The following is a 27,301-nucleotide window of genomic DNA, read 5'->3' on the forward strand; positions in this document are numbered from 1 at the left end:
ATAAGGAAGGTCTTTTTGGATCTGTTTAAATGAAATGTCCAGAGACCACCTGGTAGGTAAGGAGCTCACCTGGCTCTGAATGTTGGGTCTGTCTCTTTCCGCCTGTTGTCCCACAGGTCAGCTCACTTGTTCAGTCCTAACAAGAGAGCCCAGGTTTGTCCTGATGTTAAAGCACACCCAACTTCTGATGATTCTCCTGTTACCCACATCCATGGAGATAGATTATTTATTATATAATTCACCAAACTAATGTCAAATGCCCAAGTTGCAATACCGCAAACTCTAAGGTATGTTCATGCAATTCAATGAAGGAGAAAGTCTTTCAGACACAGATGCACCTGAAATGATAAATATGTGGGTGAGGACTCTGGGCTTGAGTGTCATTGTCCAGCCATGTTTCAGAAGTGTGACCTGTCAGGGAAGAACCAGAGTTCCTTGTGCTCTCAGAGGGGAGGGCTCACAGATGTCCTCTCTTGTTCCCAGGAAAGGCAATTGCACTAATCATGATGATGAGACTATGCTCCTGTGCTGACCTATTATAGTTTTTGACTGAAATTGTCACTGTGATCCCCAATCTACATCTATTCACACAGAAGTGTGTAACGGTCAGGTCACATTCTCAGCATCACACATTGAGATGGTTGGAGATACGCCCCACTGCCTTCTCCTGAGATTGCAGACAGAATCCCAAACTTCAAACGTTCACAAAAGGGAAGGTCTCAGACTTTTTTTTTTTTTTTTTTTTTATGACGCGCTCTCTGGGACAGATATATTCCAACCGCGCTGGATACTCTGAATTACGATAAACATTGCATGGATGTAGGTTTATATAAATTCACTGTGACGAATATATTTATCTGCTGCCCTAATGTTTTTGAATGGAGATTTGACAATTTAGATAACCTGGATGTTTGGTTGATTTCATATAAATTTTCACGGGTAGCACAGCATTGAACCTATTCCAAAATCTGTCCTTGATCCATGATCACACTCATCTCCCAGACCAGCTCCTTCAGCACATCTCCCTACCTGGAAGAAGAGGACTCTGGGCTTGGTGAGGGGAGGCCCCAGGAAGAGAACTGAGTTCTTAGAGGGCACAGCCAGCATCCTCCTCTCAGGGTGATCTCCAAAGACTGGGGCCTCCCTCATCCCTTTTCACCTCTCCATACAAAGGCACCACCCACATGCAAATCCTCATTTAGGCACCCACAGGAAACCACCAGACATTTCCTTAAATTCAGGGTCCAGCTCACATGGGAAATGCTCTCTGAGAGTCACGGACATCCTGTGCAAGAACATGAAGCACCTGTGGTTCTTCCTCCTCCTGGTGGCAGCTCCCAGATGTGAGTGTCTCGGGGATGCAGATATGACGATATGGGAGGCTGTCTCTGATCCCAGGGCTCACTGTGGGTCTCTCTGTTCACAGGGGTCCTGTCCCAGGTACAGCTGCAGGAGTCGGGCCCAGGACTGGTGAAGCCTTCGGAGACCCTGTCCCTCACCTGCGCTGTCTCTGGTGGCTCCTTCAGCAGTAACTACTGGAGCTGGATCCGCCAGGCCCCAGGGAAGGGGCTGGAGTGGATTGGGTATATCTATGGTAGTAGTGGTAGCACCTACTACAACCCCTCCCTCAAGAGTCGAGTCACCATTTCAAAAGACACGTCCAAGAACCAGTTCTCCCTGAAGCTGAGCTCTGTGACCGCCGCGGACACGGCCGTGTATTACTGTGCGAGAGACACAGTGAGGGGAGGTGAGTGTGAGCCCAGACACAAACCTCCCTGCAGGGAGGCGGAGGGGGCGGGCGCAGGTGCCGCTCAGGACCAGCAGGGGGCGCGCGGGGCCCACAGAGCAGGAGGCCGGGTCAGGAGCAGGTGCAGGGAGGGCGGGGCTTCCTCATCTGCTCAGTGCTCTCCCTACTCACCAGGACCTCAGCTGTCCCCAGGGCTCCTCTTTCTTTGATATCTGTGGTTCTGCTTCCTCACATTCTTCTGCCAGAAAAGAAAGGAGGAAGGCACATTTTCCTCTTACAATTGAGGTTTCACCGATTACTAGGAACTTTCCTACAAGTTCCTGCATGGCCCATTATTCCTTAGTGATTAAAAATATATCTATTCTAATGATTCTCACCATCTCTTGGTTTGTGTCATCAATTGAATTGTTCCCTCTTTAAAATTCATATGCTGAATCCTTAAATTCAATGGATCTATTTTGGAATTTTAATGATACAATTAAGGTTAAATGTGGTCAGAAGTGTGAGAACCTAATGCAATAGACGTGCTGTCTTTATAAGAAGAGGAAGTGACACCAGAGACCTCTCACTTTTCACGTGCACGCAGAGAAGAGGCCATGTGGAGACGCAGTGTATTAGAAGGTGCCCCAGTGCATGCCAGGAAGAAGCCGCACCAAGAACCATCCCTGCCAGCACCTTGATTTTCAACATTCAGACTTCAGAATTGTAAGAAAATCAATATTTGTTGTTTAAGCCACCACTTCGTGTTGTCTTCTTAGGAAGACCCAGACAGACTCATAACTCATAACTCTGTTAGCGCTGTCCTCTGGATGGAGAATCAGCCCCATGAAGCTGGTCACATCTCTCAGATTTCTACATAAAGTAGACAAAAAACAGTAGCTCTGATATAAACACTTGTCATGTCCCTGTTGATCAATTTCTGGGCAAAGTGTTTTAATGAAGCCCTTGGGGCTTTGTCACAAAAGTTGTCTTTTATCTTTTATTACGACCTAACTAATGGACAATGGATACCAGCTGGATGGAGACGGACCACTGACCATCTTCTGCTGTCTCCTTAGCATGCCACAGAAAACCACACCAACATTACTCTATGTCTCCAACTTTCTAAATTTGCACTGAATCTGTTGCTAAATGAGGAGCTACATGAGGTCTGAGTTTTGTTCCCTTCTTCCCAGTCTTCCTCAATTACCAAGGGAAGAAGAGACTTTCAATGAAAATTGGCTGTCAATGCCCCCAATGCACATCACTTTTTGAGGTCCAGGAACTTTATTTGGGGGATAGTGGAATACACGTTTAAATGGAAAGCCCTAAAGCACATGCAACAGCTGAAGGAATAGCCACTGTGCACCTGAAGGCAGATGAGGCAGATGGTAGGGTCCCTTCCTCCAAGATGGTCCTGGGTGTGTGATGGTTGGATGCCTCATGCATATGGAAATAAGGACTGGACTGAAGTAGAAACAAGGGCCATGTCCCACAGGAAAACAAGAAAAAAACAGACGGACATCCGTGAAGACAGTTAATTAAATTTCTTGGGCATAAGATGAAGTTTTTTTCCAAAGTTTTCAGTGTTCTTAGCTAAATATGAATCTTTTCAATGAACTGAGAATTAAAAGGAGAATGGAGTTAGAAGTTGAGAGAGAAAAAATGTCCTGAGAGAGCAGAAAGAAAATTCACACAAAACTGCCATGTGGCAGAGGCCAGAATGGAGCTGATGCAGCAATGTCATTATTCTGCAGACCTAGTTGAGACTAGGTTAGTTGTCTGGAAACACTGCGCAGGTTAGTTGTCTGGAAACACTGTGATATTCCACAAAGCCTGTGAGTGGTAGGGTATTCCCTGTAGGTTTGTGTAAGTTCTCCCTATGATGCTTGCACAATGATGACATTGACTAGAAACACGTTTCTCAGAAGTAATCTCTGTCACTAAACCATACATCGTGGAATATAATTCCTCTCCATTCTGAACTGAAAACCTGCTGCTGAGAAATCTGCTAAATCTGCTCTTTTTCCTTCTGTTTTCAAAAACATTTCCTTTTAACAATGTGGTTTCAAACATCTCTGATTTTTCTCATTTGGTTTACCTTATTTAAAACTTATAGAGCTTCTTGGATGTAGATGAATATTGGCTTTTCCAGATTTAGAAAGTTTCTATGCTATTACTTCTTTGAATATTCTTTACACCTCTCTCTCTATCTCTCTCTCTGTCTCTCTGTCTCTCTCTCTCTCTCTCTAACAAACACACACACACACACACACACACACACACACACCCTGTTCCTTCACTACCCTTTTTGTCCTATCTTTGCATAACTCCTCAATGTATAATTTAGTTTTCAGTGTGCTTCCTGACTCAAAAGTCTTTAACTCTTTTTTATTTCTTTCCTTTACATTTTTCTTCTCTGTTTCAACTATTTCAAACGATCTTTCTTTGAGTTTACTGTTTCTTCTATTACTTGATCTAGTCTGGTCTAAAATCATCTATTAAATTTTTTGACTGACTTATTGTATTCTTCAGCATCAATAGTTTTGTTTAGTCATCTTCTAAATGTTTTGTCTCTATTAAAATCCTCACACTGTTCTTGCATGCTGCCACTAGCTCATTGAATGTGTTTCTAACATTTACTTTAAATTTTCTGCCAGGTAATCCGTATGCCTCCTTTTCATTGACGTTGGTTTCTGGACCTTTATGTTGTTCTTCTGTTTGGACCATGTTCCCCTGCTTCTTCATTTTTCTTGACTGTCTTTGTTGCTATCTGTTCATTATAACAAACGCCATCATACACTCTTCCAAGATGAGGCTCATAGAGATCACCCTCACCAATCAGCCCAGAGACAGTAATTTTGGGGTCTCTGAAACCTTCATAGTATTTAGACTTCTGACTGTTCTTAGAGGTCCCAGGTTTTAGAGGATGATAGACTGTGCCAGGACTCACAGGTAGGGGAGGTGGAAATTAGTTACTCAGGCAGCCCCTTGAAAAGTTGGACCACTGGACAAAGTTTTATTATTGAGGTATGATTCATCAAAATAATGTTAGTTCAAGCTTCTCTCAACCAGTCATTAAACCTTGAAATTTTATAATTTCTTACTTGGATCTGGAGTTTATTCTTTGAATATTTAGCTAAAATCACAAACTAATTTCAAGCTGCCTATTTGGCAAAATGCTCTGCTGCAGAATTTCCATTTTCCGTGTTGTCTCTTTTTGCATTAAATCTAAGTCTGTATTAGTCATGTATCTAGAATGCAGAAAAATGTCTAATAGTTCTTAATTTATTTAATTTGATGTGGTTTCCAGAAGATGTGAAAAACTCCTTTATTTATAAAATACCTGATTCCCCATTGGTCAATCATTTCCTCTTTAATTTGCCTCTCTTCTCACATGATCTGTAATAAGCAAGGAGAAACGAAGACATGCCATCGAGAGTTTGCTTAGATCTCCCCTCAGCTGAATTTCTAAGTGTCAACTACTAATTCTTATTTCATCCATTCTAACATAATTAAGATAAATTCTATAGCAAGGTGCACATACTTTCCCGTTTGAATACGATGTTCATGACAGAAACAAAGCAGGTGTGCTCTCTGCAATGTAGTCACCTGAGGTCTGAGATGAGGGGTCACACAGGTATTTTTTATAATATTTAAGGGTTTGGACAACAACAGTGATAACAATGCTGAACAACACTGGATCCTAACTGAAAGGTTACAGATAAAGTTACTGCTGCTATTTTATATTAATACCTTATTAGAATGAAGCTCAGAGGAAGAGGCCACATCCTAGGTTACACAGTGAGGAGGAATGGAGCTGTGCTCTGCCCTCCACACTACGCACAAGATCCCAGACGCGAGCCCAGGTTCCACCGACACATGGCATCTACAGGGCAGTTCTCAGGGGATGATGTTAGGGCACCTGTTTCCTGGGGCAGGACGCTTCCTTCTCTCAATGTGCACTTGCTCCTTCTGCAGGCTCTAAAGTGAGCACTTGTATTGCCATGATTTATACATGTTCTTTCCCCAATATGGAAAAATATTTATAAAATTTTCAATTTACTTTCTCTGATGCACACTGCATTAGCAGAAAGGAATAAATCACGTTTCTTATACTCCCATACAGTCAAAGATTCCTGAAGGCAGAGTTGATGTGATGTACTCATAGGTGGATCTCTGCCCTTCAGAGGTGGCCTTGGTCTTCAAGCTTTAGTAATTCTGGGAAGCCAAGGACACCTCCATCTCCTGCTCCCTGCTCTGCAGCTCACCTGAGAACAGCTTTCTCATTGGAATGTCTTGTGTTTAAGGAATAAGAGTCACTATTTCAGGTTTAGGGGCCTGAGTGCACCTACTGGATCCAGCCCAGGACTGGAGATACTTTCCAGAACAGAACATCACCTGACACATGACCAGTCACACTGCTTCACTTTCACAATTTCAGCTTCCTCAGAAGAAAATTAAAATTGCTGAGACTTTTTCATAAGCATTGTGCCACGTCCTTTCTCTGTTTTCCTGCCTGTTCATTTATGTGAGACCAGGTGCCCCATCTATGTAATCAGGTTAGAATCCTGCCTCCAGTAACACATGAAGAGGACCTTTGGTTGTACTTTTGGGCTTTGCTCCAAAATGTAAAGATTACAACAGTCATCACCTCATTCTTATGTCAAGAGGCATCTGCACAATCTGATCTTCAATACCTTTTAGAATCCATCAGATGAATGAAGTTCCATCTTTTTAATGACCACTCCAAAAACTGGACAGATGGGCATGTCCAGAATGGCAGTTGACACGTGCTTAACTGGAACCGAAGCTGCAGAAGCCACAGGCTGTTGAAGGCACTTGCATGGTAAGCACTATAGAGGCCTGCGAGACAGACGTGGACTAGGGTGAAATGACAGTTCCAGAGGGCCACACAATCCTCAGCCTTCCGGAATTTTCCTCCAGAAATCTCCAGAATCTAAAAAATACAATCCAAATACATCTCCTATGGGTCAGAATTGGGGAAGTTTAATTACTGAAACACACACCAGGAGCCTTCTCCAAAAGAACCTACAGGGAAGAACTTTTTCAGATCGTTATGCTCTGTGAGGGGAAGACAAATCTGCCCATTCCAGATCCCTCCCCCATTCCTCCATGATTATACGAATGAGTAATGTTAGCCAATAGGGTAAGATGTAAGCAAATAGTCCAGGGAAAATGAAACCACAAAAAGGAGGAAAGAAGAAAATTCAGCTTTTCCCCTGGAGATGCCAGGTCAAGGTCACAGCCCAGAAGAGGAAGGTGATCGCGCCTCTAGGTTTCCACTGTAAGAACAGACAGTGCTGACCTGCACTGCACAATCCATTCTAACCAGGATGACGGCTCTGGATTAAAGATGAGAGTGTGGCCATGCACAGACTCAGAGGAGAACATACAGAAACTTAGAAAAAAATGACAGAGAGTTAGACAAGGACAGTAGAGCAATATGAAGCCTCTGACTTCAAGATTTTTAAAAACAAGATCTTGGAAACTCCCTCATTCACCTCAGCTTCTTTTATCATGAAGGCTTTGCAAGGTTCTTAGCTGAGACAAAGAAAATAACAACCTTCATGCACTTCCCAAGTCTTCACTTGGATCCTGTTGGCTTTAGATCTCTAGGAGAAGAAAGTCAGATACTGGGCCTAGTGTCAGTGTAGGAGGCACTTTCTACAGGTGAGGCACTAGGAAGAAGGGAAAACGAATGTTATTGGAATATTGGATATGAAGCGTGCTCTCATCTGAATGCATCTGCACCTGCTGGAAATCTCAGCAGCAACATTCAGCTGCAGGGAACAATGCACACCCAAATCTCCTGTAAGGTTTTGGATTCATTTTCCACTGATTCAGTACATCTGGAGCTTAGAGAAGGGGCTCCCTCCTGTGTCATAGAATCCTTGCTTTGGGTCTCCTTGTAGAGTTCATTAGGTTTAGTAAGACTAATCAATTATTTCAAGAGACAGTGTCAGCAGTGTATTCTGTCACTGAAGGAGTATTCTAAGCCAGGACAAAGCCGTTTCATGTTAAGCTAGGGAAGCTGAGGGAAAGTGCTTTGTGAGCCCCATGGGAACTTCCTCGCAAGGCAAGGGCTGGGCTGGAGGGGGCACTTAGGAGCCACCCAGCACAGGTTCCAGCCCCGGAGCAGGTGCACAGGAGGCTGGGGACGAGGTTTCCTCTCAGCGCCTGTATCTTCCTTTGTCAACAACAAAACAACTAAGTATTCAAGAAGTAGTGGATATGCCTTTAAATGTCCTGTTACATCAGAAGCATTCATATACCATAAGGCAACAAGAACTATTTTTCGAAGTGGGTTTCTAGGACTGTAAATATCTTAATACTGAGGATATAACGGATGGGAATTGTTTTACTAATTGAAAGGACACAGTATTCTGGGAGGCACTATATTCCTATGAATAAAAAAATTCAGACTTTAGTGTTAAGTAATGTTGCCTACATTGTGTGTGTGACAGGGTAGTGATGGATCTGACAGTGTGGCAGGTGCACAGACCTAGTGAGTCAGAAATCAATATGGAAAGATGAGGATCTATGGATATGAACTGAAAGGATGTAAACAGTTCATGAAATTCTATTAAATGGAGTAGGAAATAAAACCCAAACTTATCCAAAACACAAATTCCTTTATGATTTTGGGAGCAGTGAGTTCATCAGGAACCCCAAACTTCTCTTACATCTTCTGATTCCTATTGTCCATGAGATGAGAAAATCAGCTCTAACTATGCATCACAGGGCAAATCTGTAAACCAAGAGTGTTTCTATTGAAGATCCTGGAGGATCAGGAAGCCAGGCAGGTGCTGGAGACACTGTCTCAGGAGCGCCCAGATGATCTCAGGGGGACCTGCTGGACACTCACATGGGACATCAGCTGTCACTTTCTCTGAGTCACCAGTGACCTGTGATGGTGCCTGATGGGACTAGGATGAGGTCACGGCACCTTCTCAGTGTCATGGAGAGTGATGGTTCCAAAAATCATCCAGGTGGTCTCTACGCTAATCAAACACGGGTTCACAGTGAGGAGCATGTCCTCTGGGTGCTTGGTCTTCAGTGAAAGGACGTCTGGACACCAAACGTTTGTAAACGGAGCAGAGCCTACATTTCCTCAAGGAGGACTAGGGCTTGGAGCATCAGCATCCCACTCTTGTAAGGGTGATGTGTCATTTACCTTCCCTTCCTTATCCTGAATCAGGGTCTTCAGCTATGAAATGCTCTGTCTCATGAATATGCAAATAACCTGAGATCCACTGAGGTAAATATGGATATGTCTCAGCCCTGAGAGCATCACCCAGAAACCACATCCTTCAGCTAGAGAAGCCCCAGGCAGCGCAGCTCCTCACCATGGACTGGATTTGGAGGATCCTCTTCCTGGTGGCAGCAGCGACAGGTGAGAGGCTGCCAAGTCCCAGTGATGAGGACGGGGTTGAGTCCAGTCAGGGGGGCTCTCATCCACTCCTGTGTCCTCCCCACAGGTGCCCACTCCCAGGTCCAGCTGGTGCAGTCCGGGGCTGAGGGGAAGAAGCCTGGGGCCTCAGTGAAGGTCTCCTGCAAGGCTTCTGGATACACCTTTACTAGCTCTGCTATGCAGTGGGTGCGACAGACCCCTGGACAAGGACTTGAGTGATGGGATGGGTCTGCCTTGGAAATGGTAACACAAACTATGTGCAGAAGTTCCAGGGCAGAGTCACCATGACCAGGGACGTGTCAACGAACACAGCCTACATGGAGCTGAGCAGCCTGAGATCTGAGGACACGGCCGTGTATTACTGTGCAAGACACACAATGTGAGAACCCATATCCTGAGAGTATCAGAAACCCAAGGGAGGAGGCAGCTGTGCTGGTATGGAGGAGATGACAAAGATTATTAGATTGAAGATTTTCTTAGAAAATGGCATTAAGTCATTAAAAAAAAGGAAAAATATAAATGTGTAGTTGAAGAATTTTAATTATTTGAGAGATTGTTCATACAGCATTTATTCTGTAAGAGAATTTCAGGGATTCGAAAATGAATCAAATTAACAAATCTGATAAAAAACTTCCTCTGAACAAATCTTTGTAAACATGAATATCTGAAACAGTGTTGTAAATATTCTAGGACAAAAACACAAGTTCGCATTTTAAGTTTACTTTTATCTCTATTTTAAAAATGCCAAAAAATCTCATTTTGTGCATGTAGCATTTTGAATTCCAACCATCAATGCACAATAGTCCTTGATTTCCCACATTCATATTGCCATTTATCATTATGAGAATTGTGTGTTTTAACCATGCTAATAGGCAAGTAATGGTATCTAATTTTTATTTAAATGCACATGTTCCTAATAAATATATTTTTGGTAAGATGCCTCTCCTGAGAGTTGGTTAATTTTTAATTGCATTTCTTTTGATGGGTTGTAAGTTTACTTGCATACTGGCTATAAAAGTGATTTAACAAATTAAAAGAATTCATTTAACAAATATGTGACTTGGAATTATTTTATCGAAGTCTGTGGCTGTCTTTTACTCCCTTATCAGTGATCACTGCAGAAAAATGTGTGTGTGTGTGTGTGTGTGTGTGTGTTTGCACACATTTAGATTAAAAACAAGTAATTTATTCATCCATAGATAATGTCTTTGGCATTATATCTGAAATCTCATTATAAAATACACTAATAGTGATTATTTTTTTCCATGTCTCTAATCTCAGGACACAATCAACTCATGAGTGTTTAAGCTTCACCTACTTGATCGGAGGACCCTCCACCTGAGATATTTGGAATGCTTCTGCAGGGATATGTGTTATTCTTGCCATTATTTCTCTATTTAGTCATCCATTAATATCCGTATTGGTGTATGGATGTCTATTTCATTCTCTGAAGAAGATCCACGCTACAGTATTCATTTTATTGTTCAAATCATCACAGTTTTATTAGGTGCTGGTTGCTCATTTATTTTGGATCCTGCATCCTTACAGCACACCTCATCCTTTTGTTTTTGAACACTTCCCTGTGTCCTGGCATTACAATACATTCTAAGCACGTTTTCTATATTACCTTTTTCAGACGTAGAATCAGTCATTTTTCCAAAGACTGCTTGTTTCTGATATTAAAGAATGCTATTAAAATAAAAAATTGTGATACTGGGTATGTGTGTTGTTAGTGTGGTGTAAGTACTTCTAGGACCTCTCAGCCAACTGACCCAGTAAATAGGCATGTTTATATGAACCCATATTTGTGGACACATCGAAACTTTTATGCATCTAATCTTCTGTAACTTTATTGCATTAAAAATGAGAACACACTGGTGTCTCCACCCAACTATGTTACCACATGGACCTTGCTAGCCCTCCTTTATTGACTGCCCATAACCAACCACTGCAAAGTGAGGATCCCCATCCCACCATATGCCATTTGATTACTTAGCTGTACAATTTCAGGACACATGCACAGCAGTATCAGAAATGTAAAGCTGTATCCTTGTGGGAAACATGTTTATCTACCAGAATAGAGTGTTTATGTGCAATTTCTTTACACTTTAAACTCATAGAATTTCCTCATTTTCAATGTTCTTTAGGTCAGCAACTTCATTTCCCACGTTCTTCAGGGAAGTTATTTCAATGACACTGTATAATTTGATTTATTTGAAATTCTGTAAGAGCCAAAACTGTAGTCAAGGAAACGTATAGAGATATTCCAGGAATTTAGAGAGTGGGTATAAAATAAGTTTGAAAGGCACTGTTTAACAACACTGAAACTATCTTTACTGATATGCAATGGTTGAGACACGACACAATTTGTCTAAGCACACAATTTTGTGATGGAAAATATAAATCTAAATAAATACAATTTAAAAAGTTCATTAACCCCAGGATCAAATACACCTTGTATAAAATTATTTAATAACATTTTTGGTGAGTGTAGGGATATCATGAGATGCATGCAACAGAGATTGAAGTAATTTTCCACATTTGCATATACCATGTTTCCATTCACTAAAGACATTGTATTTAAAAAATCAATTATCTACTTGACCCAGGTTTCATTGGTTGAGAAAGATTTTCCCAAACTTCAGTTCAGTTCAGGCATGCACTGTCCCTGAATGGGCATTTACTCTCAGATTTGTACACACACCTGTCAACATGTGGGCTCTCCTGTCAGACAAACACACCTTTACTCATGTGGATTCTTCCCTCAGACAAGCACACATGTCCCCATGTGGACTCTTTCCTCAGACCACCACATCTGTCCTTACATCTACTCTTTCCTCAGAAAACAGACATTTCCTCATGTGGACTCTTGTCTCAGACAAACAAACATGTCTCCATGAGAACTCTTCACTCAGATAAGTACACACATTTCCACATTGACTGTTTGCTGACACAAGCACATATATCCAGTGTTGAACTGTCTTGTGGAAAAGATGATGGCAATTATAAACCCCAGCCCTGAGAAGGTGTAGATCTGCATTTTCTTCGTTGTAACTTAACTTTGCCTCATTGTCAGGAACAGTGGTTTGCAGCTCTAAATGCACTGATTACAGACAGATGTCCATTTTCTTTGGAAATGCATATATTGTGTTCTTACTGGACATATTTGTCGAAATTGTTTGCTACGATGAACATACCTGAACAGTGTCCACATTAGAGAAGAAGAAAGAGTAATAGGCAGATTAACCCTGTGCATCCAGACCCAGGAATCCTTTGTCTTTGCCCTCCCTGAAATGGAGACACAGAGGATGGATGAGCAATGCTGAGCGGTGCACCCATGACCACAAAAAGAAAGACACGGAAATGTGTCCCCTCCCCTCCTTATGAAAGGCAGCTCATCCCCTGTTCCTTCAGGCCCTGGTGAGGAGCCACCCCATGTCTGTGTCCTTCCTCAGTGTCCGCACCGTGGGGTCTGCACTGATCTGGGCTTCCCTCCTCATCACCCTCAGTATCAGGGGCCCTTGTGAATCAGGTCCAGCTGCGGCTGCTCCACATGGGGCTATTCTCAGTCTGTTCCATCTGTGTTTGCAGAATTCCTGTTTGAAGTTCATTGGTGGAGTCTGAGGGGGGAAAATTGTACAGCCCAGTGGTTCACTAAGCCCCTCCTGCAAAGCCTCTGGATTCACCTTCACTGATTGCAGCATAATCGTGGTTCATCAGCCTCCAGGACTGGGGCTGTTGTGAGCAGCAACAGGGAGAAATTCAAGAGGAAGTTCCCAGTGGTGCCCTCCATGACGACAAAGGAGCTTCTCCGTCCCCAGAGTGCCCTTACGTGCATGGTCTCACTGACATCTTTACTTCCTTACTCACGTTTGTTCTGTAAATCACAATGAATGGGGCATTCTTCGTCTATTATATATTTGTTAAGTCTTGTTTGGCATCTTTTTACAAAACTGGTCACTTTATCTTATGTAATATCCCTGTTAAGTCCTGAAAGTCCTTTTTGATGTCTACTTTGTCTGAAATTTACACAGCAACTATAACTTTCTTTTGGTTCATATTTTCATCATCCATCATTTACCATCTTTATCTTTTCTATTTGTGGATATGTACAGTAACTTCCTTGTACGTAGCTAATAGTTGGGCCGTGCTTTTTAAAATCAACTACAATAAATTCTATTTTAAAGTTAATATTATTTTTCTGTTATTTTGTGTTTAAATTAGCATTTCATAACAATATTTATTTCTCTATTAAAATATTATCTAATTCGTGTTTTATTAATATTATATTGGCTGCCATAAGGTTTACAATAAGAATTGTATGGAATTAGATTCTAATGCAGATACTGTGATGGCGTTGATCTGAAGTACAGAGATAAAGTAACTGTGTGCTTTGAATTTCTCCTTCTCACCACTCCTTCTTGTTTACTTTGTTTGCACTTACATATAAAATATAATATATATTTTTATCGCTTTATATAGTTATATGTTATAGCAATTACAGAGATAATAACTGCACTTCATCTTGATTTTCCCTTTTTTTACAATCTTAATTTCTTTGTATAGATCTATGTTTTGAGTGCATATCACATGGCTACTCGCAGAGAAACTTTGTAACATGTGCCCTGAAACATGAATCTGCTGACAAATTGTCTCAGGATTTTTTTTTAATGACATAATTTTGTTTGCTTTCACATTTTTATAAAAATGAAATGTATGTATAATTTCAGTTTACATTTCGCTTGTTATTTATTTTCTTGCATTTATTTTTTTCTTCTAGGAGATGATCACATATTACATTCTGTTGGGCTTTTATTAACCACGTGTCTATGAGTCTACTCAGGGTTGGATTTCAAGTGTACGGTTGCAATGGCTATCACAGTTGAAGTCAGCTTCTCCTGTTCACAAGAGCTTCAAGTTCCTCCAGTGATACTTGATTTTGTGTCCCTGCTTGGCTTTGGGTTTTCACATTTCATTCCCCCCAGAGAACCTCTTTCAGCTGTGGCAGGTGCATCCTGCTGACACTTTTACTTGGTGATTGTTTGTGTGGTGAAGGGGCTTGGACACAGGGGCACATTCTCCAACCTTCTGACTAAGGCTCCTTCTTAGCTATGGGTGGTGTGACTGGCTCTGAAGCATGGCCTTACAAGGGTTTCTGTTCCTTCCCTTCCCCAGTGTCAGAGTGTCTCTTCCCAGCCACAGTGGATTTTCATCAGTGTCCTTAGCTTCTGACCCACTGTCCTTACCCCACAGATTCAGGATTTCATTCCTCAGGAAAGAGATGGGAGGTGTTTCTGGGTAGAGTTTCCTTGGTGTCCTCTGTCTACTTGTGTTCTAGTTGATTCTACCAGTGCCTGAAGGACACAAGATTTAATAAATGTCTCCCACATATAGTGAAGGGGGATTCAGCATTGAACAGAGCTGCTGTTCTTCCTCCCCAGTCCACACCACAGGACAGCAGGTGAGTGAGTTGTCTGGGGATTTCCCCAATTCTGTGGGAAAAACCTGCAAGTGCCGGGAGTTTCACACTCACACACCATTAGCACACACGTCCTCAAAACTCATGAAACATTTCCAGGTTAGCTTTTTCCTTCTTCAGTACCATGCCATGAGTGGCACCTGCCCCAGTTACTCTAATAAGTGAACCCTAGTTCTCACTGCAGGCCCCTATTTTCTCAGAATACAGGGATTTTTTTTTCTCTGTGACATCAGCTCAGTTATGTTGAAGGTTTTATTTTTTGTAGTTATTCATGGTTTTTGTTAATGAGGTCAGAATAAGATTAATTTCTCAATTTTTACATTATAATGCTTAGTATTTAATTTCTAAATAAAATTCAGAAACTGAAACAACATATCAAGTATCCATTATTTGGTGTGTTGTCAAACAATTTGAGAAATATTAATGTAACAAAATACGATGAACCGTTGAAATCAAGGCATGCCTCATTCACATAAGAACATGAGGATATTATAAAATAATTGTGGTGAGTGAAGGAAGCTGAAGAATTCACAGTAAATCTCATGTGATTTTATTTGTATGAATTGTAGAAGATGCAACTATTGTAAATTAACATGAAGAAGATCTGAATTTTCTGAGAAAAGGGTGGTAAGAGTAACAAGGTGGTGAAATGAAATTACAGATAAGTGAGAGAAAAAAATAGAGTTTAATTTAATTGCTAACAGCATGATTGAAGTGCTGATTCAACGACTGCACACATATATCAACATTTCCCAAATGCTGCACTATCAATTTGTTTTCATTATTAATTGATTTTATTAAAGCAGTAACAAAAATGAATATATTGGCTGAGAAAAAGCAAGAAAGAGATAAATATTGACACTTGAATAATCACGGACTCCTGACAATACACACATGTGAACACTGATTGTATATTTCAGGTAAACACTACAAATGGTAAAATTACATAAAGTTGTTAGGACAGGTGGGACATCCTGAAAACCCCTCTAGGCATGTCCCACACCACCCTGGAGCTGTCTCAGGGGAGCCGACTCCTCCAGTGTGCAGCGTCACAGGCACAGATAATAGGGTTAACTCTGTCCAGATGTGTGATATTGGACACATTGCACAGCTGCTCTGTTCTGCATGTAATTATCTTCTCTAAAAATGTGACATTCACACTTGCGTTAAGTACATTCTACAAGTATGTAAAAATTAAATAAGATGATGAATACTAAATGATTATCAAGACACAATCACATAATCTGAAGTTATATTTCCTGAGAGATAGAATTGACTCCAGTGTTTTCCGGGACACTCTCCTCTGCTCTGAGCACTGCCTTCTCCTCAGCCGGCCCACCTAGAGCTTGCTATATAGCAAGAGACATGCAAATAGGTCCCTCCCTCTTCTGATGAAAAGCAGCCCAGCCCTGACCCTGCAGCTCTGGGAGAGGAGCCCAGCCCCAGAATTCCCAGGTGTTTCTGTTCGGCGATCAGCACTAAACACAGAACACACCATGGAGTTTGTGCTGAGCTGGGTTTTCCTGGTTGCTCTTTTGAAAGGTAATTGAGCGTGAAGTAGAAATACTGTGTGTGAGGAGACATGAGTAAGAGGAACAGTGGATATGTGTGGCAGTTTCTGACCTTGGTGTCTTTTTGTTTGCAGGTGTCCAGTGTGAGGTGCAGCTGGTGGAGTCTGGGGGCGGCTTGGCAAAGCCTGGGGGGTCCCTGAGACTCTCCTGCGCAGCCTCCGGATTCACCTTCAGTGACTACTACATGCACTGGGTCCGCCAGGCTTCAGGGAAGGGGCTGGAGTGGGTCTCACGTATTAGTAATGGTGGTGGTAGCACATGGTACGCAGACTCCGTGAAGGGCAGATTCACCATCTCCAGAGAGAACGCCAAGAACACACTGTATCTTCAAATGGACAGCCTGAGAGCTGAGGACACGGCTGTCTATTACTGTGCGAGAGACACAGTGAGGGGAGGTCAGTGTGAGCCCAGACACAAACCTCCCTGCAGGAACGCCGGGGAAATCAGCGGCAGGGGGCGCTCGGGACCCACTGATCAGAGTCAACCCAGAGGCCGGTGCACACGGAGGCTGATTTCCTGTCAGGATGTGGGACGTCATCTTTCTACAGTTCCTCTAGTGAACCTCTCTGAGTTCAGGATTCTCTGATTACCAATGTCATCTCTACATATTTTTTAAATGATTGTTTTACTCTGAAAACCTATTCTCATATGTACAAAATGCAGACGATCCTTACCGAGGATTGAGTTCCCAGCCATGGTCGCCACCATCAGAGTCCTGAGGAAGCTCAGGCTTCCTGGTGAGTCTTCTCCAGTCAGACTCAGGACAGGAACCTGAGGAAGATTCCTGACTAGAACTGAGTATGGCTCCTCACAAGAGGGCGCTAGCTGCGGGCGGCTGTTCCTGCAGACCCCTGATTCGGCGGCGGGTGACTAAAACGTACACTGACACAGGTATTCCGCTTTGCCAGTTCAGCTGAGGGTCCGAGGCCGCTGACTGACTCCAAGGAGAGTCCTGTAAAGAATGGCAGCAGTGGCCCTGAGCAGCTCGCGCTCCAGGCGTTTATTTAGTATAGAATTCACAACAGAAGCTCTGAGTCAACACACTTGTGGATAATTAACATGATTAAGAGAGTAATTCTATGAAGGAGTAAAGCTCAGGGACTGCGGTCTAAAGTAAATACCATTAGGGGGCAGTATCCTTGGTCGACCTCCCCCTGAGAGGGCCAGTAAATTGTAAGGGACTTGTAAGCTTCAAATATGACATTTTTATTGTCATGCCTCTAAATCAGGATGTGTAGTTATGTTAGCTAAGAGTAAAGATAAGAAAATTTAGCTTACTAAAAATCAGGACAATAAAACCTAACGAAATGGAAACTGGGATATGAGTGGCTCCAGACTTGGCTATTTTAAGAGTTTATGTATTCAGGTGAGTTCTTTTCTCAGTTTTACACACAGACACACCCACAATGCCAGATTCATGTCCCATTGACTGTCATTGTCTCTTTTTTCATCAGTTTGCTTAGAATTTTGACTTCCAGCTGCACCCAAGTTTCACAAAAGACATTATTTTTCTATGACTGCATAGCATTCCATGGTGTCAATATATTGTATTTTCTTTATCCAATCCACCATTAATGGACACGCAGGTTGTTTTTTTGTCTTAGGTATTAAGAATACCATAGCAATAAACATGAAAGTGGGTGTATTTTTTGGTAGAATGATTTGTTTTCTTTTGTGCATATACCCACTTATGAGATGACTGGGCCAAATGGCAGCTCTGCTTTAAATATTTTGCAACTCTCCAGACTGCTTTCCACAGTGCTTGGAATAATTCACATTCCACCAACACCGTATATGTGTTTCCTGTTCTCCGCAACCTACCCAGAATCTGTTAATTTTTGACTTTTTAGTAGTACTGATCTTGACTGGTATGAGATAGCATCTCTTTGCAGTTTTGATTTGCATTTATCTGTTGATTAGTGATGCTAACCAATTTTTTCATATGTCCTGGCCAGTTTATATACTTTTGAGAAGTTTATGCTCATGTCATTTGCCTATTGTGTAAATGTGGTTATTTTGTTTTTGATTGTTGATTTACATTTCTTACAGCACCTGGATATTGGACTTCCATTAGACACATAGTTTGTGAATATCTTCACCCATTTTGTAGGCTCTCTGCTTACTCTCTTGATAGTGTCTTTTGCTGTGTAAAAACTCAGATTTTATTAGGTGCCACATACAGAATTTCCATTTGCTGCAATTGCTTTTGGGGACTTTGCCAAACATTTCTTGCCAAAAACAATTTGGGAAGAGTATTTCTTAGGTTGTCTTCCAAGATTTTTATAGTTTGAGGTCTTGTACTTAAATCTTTACTCCATTTTTTTGTTGATTTTTGTTAATGGTGAAAGGTAGACATGTAGCTTCCATCTTCTGCATATGGCTAGCCAGTTATCCCAGAACGATTTATTGAATAGGGATACATTACCTCATTGCTTGTTTTTAGTGTCCTGGTGTAAGATCAGATGGTTGTAGTTGTGCGACTTTATTTCAGAGTTTTGTATTCTCTTTCAGTGGTCTATGCATCTGTTTTTGTATAGGTATCAAGCTATTTTGGTTTCTGTAGTTTTATAGTATAATGTGATGTCTTATAGTGGGATACCTTTGACAGTATTTTTGTCACTTAAGATTGCTTTGTTTTTAAAGTTCTTTTTTTATTCCATAAATTTTTAAAGAAGTTTTTCTTCTAATGCTGTAAAAATAATGCTGGTAGTTTGATAGGAATAGCATTGAATCTGATAATTTATTTGGGCACCATAAAAGCTGATAACCTTAAATGATTTCATCAAGTAATTAGAAAGGTCTCAAATTAGTAATCTTAACTTCACACCTAAATGAACTAAAAAATCTCAAAGCTGGCAGAAAAAAATAAAATTAGAGAATAATTTAATGAAATTCAGATACAAAAAGGCATACCAAATATCAATAAACCTAAGAGTTTCTTCTTTGTTAAATAAATAATATTGATTGATAGACCCCCTAGCTGGATTAACAAAGATAAAGATCCAAATAAGTACAATCAGAAATGACAAAGGGGATATTACAACTGACCCCAGAGGCATACAAAAATTCTCCAAATACTATAAACTTCATGCACACATATTAGAGAATCTGGAGGAAATGCATAAATTTTGGGAAACACAAAATCTCCCAAGATTGAATCAGGAAGAGACTGAAACCCTAAATAGAGCAATACCAACTTCTAAAATTGAATCAATAATAAATAACCTATCAAGAAAAAGAAACCTGGAAAAGATGCCAATTCTACTGAAACTACTCAAAGAAACTCAAGGCATAGAGACTCCTTCTCAACTAATTCTATGAAGCCAGCATCAGTCTTATACCAAAATATGGCAGAGACACAAGAGAGGAAAACTCGAGACAAATACTTCTCATGATAATAGGCTTAAAAATTCTCAACGTACGAAATCAAATCCAGTAGTATATCAAAAAATTGACACACCACAATCAAGTATCCTTTATTCCAGAGATGCATGGCTGCTGCTTTAACCTATGCAAATCAATATACGTGATTCACTACATAAACAGAATCAAAAGCAAAAACCGTTGTAGTATCCCAGAAGACGGAGAAAAAGCTTTCAATAAAATCTTACATCCCTTTATGTTAAAAAAAAAAAAAAACCCTCAAAAGTATAAGCATTGAAGAAGCACACTTCAATCTAATGAGGCATCTATGACAAACCCACAGCCAACATCATATTGAATGGGCAAACACTGGAAGCATTTTCCTTAAGAACAGAAACAAGATAAGGATGCCTGCTCTCAACGCTTCTATTCAGTATAGTACTGGAAGTATTAACCAGATCAGGTAAGGTAAAGAAGTAAAAGGCATCCATATAAAAGAAATAGAAGAATGCAAACTATCTGTTTTCACTGATGACATAATTGTATATCTAGGAAATGTTGAAGATTCTGTCTAAAGTCCCTAGTATTTATAAATTAGTTTATGAATGTTTCAGGATATAAAATCAATGTACAAAAATCACAGTAACGTTTCTATACACTAAAATCCTTCTGGCTGAGAGTGGAATCAAGAATATGCTCTCCCAATAGCCACCAAGACAACTAAATACCTAGGAATGTAGCTAAGCCAATGAGATGAAAGATCTCTACTAGAAAAACTACAAAACACTGGTAAAAAAAAATAGAGATAAAACAAATAAATGGAAAAAATAAACATTCCACGTTTATGAAATTAAAAAATAAATACAAAAAGTAGTTTTAAAATATGTGATTAATTCTATGTAGCAATGCCATTTTTCCAGCAGTTACAGAATATAGTAGATGGCAATAGCAGTTTAGCATTTGAGCAAAGGAAACGCCTAACAGGATTGCTTTATAACATTTTTTTTTTCCTGTAGTGGGTGTGTTTCAGTTAAATGATGAAAACATCGGCATATCACAGGTTGGAAACACAAAATCTGTTTATGGATTGAACAGGCTGTAGACTTTTGTCAAGGAATTACTTCAAGTCATTGAGAAAAACAGCAGACAGCAAATGAAACTTGTTCTAATTCCATGGAGAATGGAATCTGAAGAAAATCTACCTAAAAGTGTCCAAAGGCCCCTGAGCCTGGGTTCCTCGGTAAGTCCCACCTTCACAGATTTTCCAGGATTTTGTTTTTAACTAATTTACACATGAGCAGGACATAACCTCAGGTGTCTTAAAATTTCCTGCATGTGTTGATTTAAGTCTGTATTCAATTCAGCTCTACCATGTAGGAGAGTTTAACAGATAAATTGAATTAATATTCATTTGAAATTATCTGACACAGATCATCTGAGTCAAGTAGACAACTAAGAGTTTTCCATTTTTTCAACTTAAATTTGGTGGGGAAATGTTGATATTTGATAAAGACATTTTTGAATCTCTCAGGAAATTTACCTCCTGACGGTTCAGATAAGATCATACACTATGTTAAGATGACAGGTTTGGCGCAATGAACTGGTACAACACTCTCTTTAGCTTTCATGTTATCTCTTTTTCTGCACTGACTTCCACCTTTACATTAGTCAAGAATATGGGATGGAAGAGTGCTTCTAAGTGGTCCTTGACTTGCCCATTTTTATGGATTTTCCAGAAGACGTGAGGAACCACTTTGTTTGCAAAGCGTCTCAAAGCCATGTCCTGCTCCGGAAACATGTGAACTCATTTCCTGATTGTGTCTTAACTGACACACTCTAATCAGTGCATCTGGGCCAATTTCAAATGAGGTGAAAACATTTGTCCTAAAGTAAAACTAACATTGTAGTAGGAATTCCTGTTTGAAAACCTTTAGTTTTATTATTGGGTAGGGTCCATCAAGATATAACATTAGTTGAAGTTTCTCAACAGGAGTTTAATAAACATAAGGAATGTACAGAAGTGTTTCCTAATTAAAATAAAACATAACAGTTACCTAGGCTGTGAATGCAGCCTCGGTGATCTGCTATGTCCATGCCCATCACTCTGCACCACAAACTAATTTTGACCTCACATCGCTCACTTGATATGGAAAGACAAATGTCACAGGTGAGAAAATCAGAATAAAGCAAATTTTATGACCTCTCATGGCTGTAGTTTTTGTCAATCAGGTAACTCATGTCAGCAAGAAAATAGGCACAACAATAAAACGTATTTAAATCAAGGGAGAGTCTGACCTCTGCCCTCTCTCCTATAAGTGCAAAGCAGTGCCACATCCAAATTATTTTTCAAGCTCCAGGGTATAAAATGCTTTTGGGCTGTGGAAGCTAATAGCTCTCCCCTCAGGCAGGGCTGAGGTATCTGGGGGAATGCAGAGTTGTGTTCATGAAGAAGATGACATTATTTTGTCTACTTCTGTACCTGGTGACAGCTCCCCAGGGTGACTGTCTCAGAAGTCAGACGTGGGTCTACGGGGTGAGTGTAGGTACACGTGACTCACAGGGACTGATTCTCCATGTACTCACATGCCCTGTCCCAGGAGCAGCTGCAGGAGTCAGCCCTGGACCTGAAGAGTCCACACTGACCCTGTGCCTCACCTACACTGTCTCTGGCCACTCCATCACAACCAGTCCTTCCTACTGGATCTGGATCTGCCAGATCCCAGGGATGAGCTGCATTGGGTAGAAAACACTGGTAGTGGTTGTGGGAATACATTTGGCTTGTGGAAAATGGCAGCATCTCTTTATTTTACAAGGCAAAATAATGCTATATTGTGTACATATACCACATTGTCTTTATCCATTTGTCCATTGGCAGACACTTAGTTTCCATATCATGGCTGCTGAGAATAGTGCTGCAATAGGCATAGGAGTGCGGTATCTTCACCAGGTGGTAATTTCATCCCCTTTGGGTATAGTTCCATAAGCTGGATCACTGGTCATTTGGTATTTCTGTTTTAATTTGTTTGGAGCCTCCATACTCCTTTGCATAATGGTGGGAATATAAAATTCCATAGCTATTATGAAAAAGCATTCTTGTTTTGAGGTATAATCCAAAAACAAATAATGTTTTCTCATAGTTTTTCATATGAGGTGCTAATAAATCTTGTGGAAGTTTTCCCATCTTGGCTAAATATAAGTTTTCCCATCCTGGGCAAGGATGAGTGTGCCCCCAATTTTCTTTGAGGCAGAAGATTGGCAGAATGAGATAGAGGCTGTTGACAGTATTCAGGAGGTTCATTATAAAGAGTAATGACAGGAGAAAAATGGAGAAAAATAGAGAGAAACATGGAGAGAAAGAAAGGGAGAATATGAATCTCCTAAGAGGAAAATCTGCTGAATATCAGCGTGCGGTTTTCCATCACAGACATATCTGTATGAGAGAGGAACCATGAAGTCGAGTGAAGAGTGGAGAACATGTTCAGTCCAAAAATCAGCATATTCTCAGAGGCACCCACTGCTCCATCACATGGGTGAGAAATGTTTGAAACCAGTGAAGTGTGAGTTCACAGTAAGTTATAAAGTTATCATGTTTCCATGAAATTTCATTAATATGCCAAGGACTTCTATAGATCACTCATGCACAAATTACACTGTGTGGTTTTTTCTTACATTTATGCAAGTATAGAGAAAAAGAATCTGTTAAGAAAACTTCTTCAGGTTACAGAGATCTGTTAAATTTGAGATCCAGTAGAATATTTTCTTTGAGTGAATTCTAGGCTACTAAGTGAATAGGTAAAAATTCCCTCTGTATAAATGTATTGATTGCTCCTTGAGTTGTCAAACATAAACCCAAGAATTGACATACTGAAATTTCACTGCTGTGTTGGTAATGTTTCTGATAAGATTCTTCCAATACTTTGAGAATAGCTTTCCTGTTTCTTTACTATAGGAAATTAATTTTCACAAGATCTGAGGACACCACATTTTGGGTGCTTTAGTTGAAGAGACTGCCTTCGTGGGAGTAGGCAGTTTTCTTCTAACAATGAGCTCACTTCTGCAAACCATTCAGTTTATTGCTGTATTGCCAAGAATCATGAAGTTTTTAAACCAATGCACTGGAAATCATGTCCCTTCAATTAAATATTAATTGGCACTGATGTGAGTTGACCATCTTGAATATGTGTCCTATGTTATGTGCCCAGCATGTTACTGGGCTGAGAATCCTCCGTAAGTTATATCCTCTGTTTGTAGCACTGAGCAGATTGACAATGCTCAGAGTCATCCATGAAAGAGAGTTCCGAGGTTCGTGGGGTTCTCAGAGACATTCAGGTGAGTTGAGGGGAGAAACAGGATTGGGGGCTGCCAGCCATTTCAACAACACTGGGAATCATTACCATCTGTGGATAAAAGTCTACATCATTCAAAACACTGTTGGGAAAAAGGCTTATGGGGTGCCTGTATAAACTGGCCATAAAAGTATGAGACGGTAAGTTGTGGAAAGCCACAGGAGGCCTCTGAAGAGGAAAGCCTCCTTATTGCCATCACATTCCCATGACCAGAGTGTGACCTCTCTCTTATCTATAAACACTGTGCTCAAAGAAAAGACACTCCTTTAAAACATTAAAATGTGGCCAGACTTGCTGGCTCCCAGTTAAGCCCACTCCCAGCAGCTGCTCTCCAATAACTTAAAAAAAAAAATCAGTAGTTAAATATATGCTGGTTGAGCACCGCCTCCTTTTTACCGTTTCACCCCTAAACATCTGCTCCTTAGATCTAAGTAATTATACCCAATAAATAGTGTAGAGACCAAAGTTCAGTGTCTTTGCAGCCTCCAAATTACACTGGCCCCCTGACCCCCAACCTTTTTACACTCTTAACTTGTCTCTTCTCATTCCTTCATCGCCACCAGACTTCAAGTACCCTACGGGTGGTGTTGAGGCTGGTCCCCAACAAACACCCTGCATGACCGGCTGACAGGAAGAAATTCAACCCCACAGTGGCTCCGTATCAGCTCCTTACTATACTTGGTAGGGAGGCTTTTTCAGGGAAGAAATGTCCACTTTAGTGAGTCAGTGATGTTGCTCTCAGCTCCAATAAACAGTGTATTCGACCCAGGTTTCTCCTAGATCAATTTGATGACTACATTCAGCTGCTGCCCCAACGTGTTTGACTAAGCATGTGGCAATTCAGATGAGCCTGGCTGTGTAATGTAAATCTGAACTAAATAAACACAAATGGCATACCTGACCTAGAACCTCCAGGTTCTTTGCATGAATATCGACGTAGATCGATATGGCTAAGTTATCGAAAGACCTAGTCTCTGAGAAATACACACAGAAATTTCTCTATATAGACCATCCAGGAGAAAGACATCTGTGGAACCTTATGTATATGGAGACAGTTGGTCCATCTCCATTACAGACCCCTCCCAGCAGCCTTCCTTTACCCTGAAAATGGGTCAAATTAGCCAATAGGGTAATAATCCTATAATTACCAGACTAGCCAGAAAAGGGAAAGCCTCAGTTCCATTTCTGGAGACTCTGTGTATAGGTCACAGCCCAGAGGAAAAAAAAGACGACTGAATTATTAAGATTCAACTGAAAGGACATACGTACTTCCAGGATGCACACTTTGCTTTCTCAGCAGTATAGTTAATCTGAGTTAAAGATGAAAGTATGACAATGCGCAGGCTCTATCTGCGGAGGAGAACATAGGGAAACTGAAAGACAATGGCAGCAGGGGGCACTCAGAACCACCAGGGGGCAACCGGGACACCAGTGGGGTGCTGAGAACCACCAGGACATGAGTGGGCGCTCAGAACCACCAAGGGGCGCTCAGGACATCAGGATTCTCTTAGGAGGCCGCTCCACATCAGGAGCCTGTGAGACTGTGGTTTCCTTTTAGCCTTTGGTGGTTCCTGGGCTGGGCAAGCAAAAGTCTTCCCCAGGATTTCTCACCATTAATTCCTTGTAAATCCATGATTTCTTACCTACAATACATTAATTTACACGAGGGATTTTTTTTTTTTTTTCCTAGACAGAGTCGTCTTCTGTCACCAGGCTGGAGTGCAGTGGCGCCATCTCAGCTCACTGCAACCTCCTCCTCCCAGATTCAAGTGATTCTCCTCACTCAGCCTCCTGAGTAGCTGGGAATACAGGCACGCGCCACCAAGCCCAGCTAATTTTTGTATTTTTAGTAAAGACGAGGTTTCACCATGTTGGCCAGGATAGTCTCAATCTCTTGACCTCGTGATCCGACCACCTCGGCCTCCCAAAGTTCTGGGACTACAGACGTGAGCCACTGCAATCCAGCCAGAACAGAACAGGGATTTAATTCTATCTTTTTTCTTTCTCTTTTTTTTTTTTTTTTTTTTAGATCTAGTCTCTCTCTTCTCATCCAGGCTGGAGTGCAGTGGCACAATCTCGGCTCAATGCAACATCAGCCTCCAGGGTTCGAGCAATTCTCCTGCCTCAGCCTCCAGAGTAGCTGGGATTACAGACACTTGCCACCACGCCTTGCTAATTTTTGTACTTTTACTAGTGACAGGGTTTCGCCATGTTGGCCAGGCTGGTCTCGAGCTTCAGACCTCAGATGGTCCACCTGCCTCATCCTCCCAAAGTACTGGGATTACAGGTGTGAGCCACCGCACCTGGCCCAATTCAACTTTTAATGCTGTGTATTTTCTGGGTAATACTAACAATGATCTCTCAGAACAATTTTTAAAATAAGTTATTTATACATTTTATTTATTAAAAATAATACTATTATTAAAAGATTAAAAATTTAAAATCACACCTGTAATCCCAGCACTTTGGGAAGCTGAGGCAGGCAGATCATTTGAGCTCAGGAGTTTTAGAAGAGCCTGGCAACATAGTGAGATCCTTTCCATACAAAAAAGAAAAAAAAACCGTGCTCCCAGGTGCTTGGAAGGCTAAGGTGGGAGGATCCCTTAAGCCTGGGGAGTTGAGGCTGCAGTGAGCTGTGATTGTCACACTGCACTCCAGCCTGGTTGGCCGAGGGAGACCCTGTCTTAAAAAAATGTGTATCCTCAATACGGACGGTTTCCATGAATAGAGTTTTGGGTTTTTGTGCTGTGATTGTCAAGCAATTGTATTTGTTTTCTAACTTTAACTCAGCATATGCTTGGTGTTTGGTTTATTTTTCTTTCATCTGCTGTTTGTAGAAATTAAACAGCACTTTAAAGGCTCTTGTTCTCCGCTTTGGTTGGCTTCTGGTGTCCTGTTTTTCAGACTATTTCTCCAACTTCCCTTTTTCATTGAAAGTCTTTTATCTTCCTCAGTCTCCATACAGGGAAAAGAATGTCCCCTTACTTTCTGACCTCCAAGTCTGGTGAACAGTTCCTTTCTCTTCATAATCACTGAAGCCAACCAAGTTTAGTAGGATAACGGTTCTCCTTACAGTATACTCATCTACCTGCAGACTCTCTGCCCTCCTCACCATTTTCTAGGGTCCTGCCGACATCACCCCCATCCCATCTCCTCCCTTCCCTAAGTGCCACAGAGTGGGGTCTGCAGTTACTGCTGCCCTCTGTGTGCTCAGGCCTGCGGCTCACTAGTGTTTTGATGATGAAGTCCAAATCCCCATGTGCTTGCACCCTCTCAGACCACGCTCTAGGAAGCTGCCATTGTGAGTGACTCCTGGAAAGCATGGGCTTGGTTCAGTTTCGTATTGCTGGATGTTCTCTGTTATAAAAGGCATATTGGCAA

General features: G+C 41.3%; 2 gene segments (V, D, J or C); both read left to right on the top strand.

The window, feature by feature from the left end:
• The window catches only part of LOC105464766 (immunoglobulin heavy variable 3-23-like), a 350,273-nt gene that overhangs the window by 284,799 nt on the left and 38,173 nt on the right, over window positions 1–27,301 (top strand).
• Window positions 1,239–10,879, top strand: LOC139364045 (immunoglobulin heavy variable 4-59-like). The segment is given in 3 exon segments: window positions 1,239–1,343; window positions 1,427–1,747; window positions 10,443–10,879. Coding segments are annotated over 3 exon segments (393 nt in total).

This window comes from Macaca nemestrina, chromosome 7 (assembly GCF_043159975.1).
Source record: "Macaca nemestrina isolate mMacNem1 chromosome 7, mMacNem.hap1, whole genome shotgun sequence".
Classification (NCBI taxonomy): domain Eukaryota; kingdom Metazoa; phylum Chordata; class Mammalia; order Primates; family Cercopithecidae; genus Macaca; species Macaca nemestrina.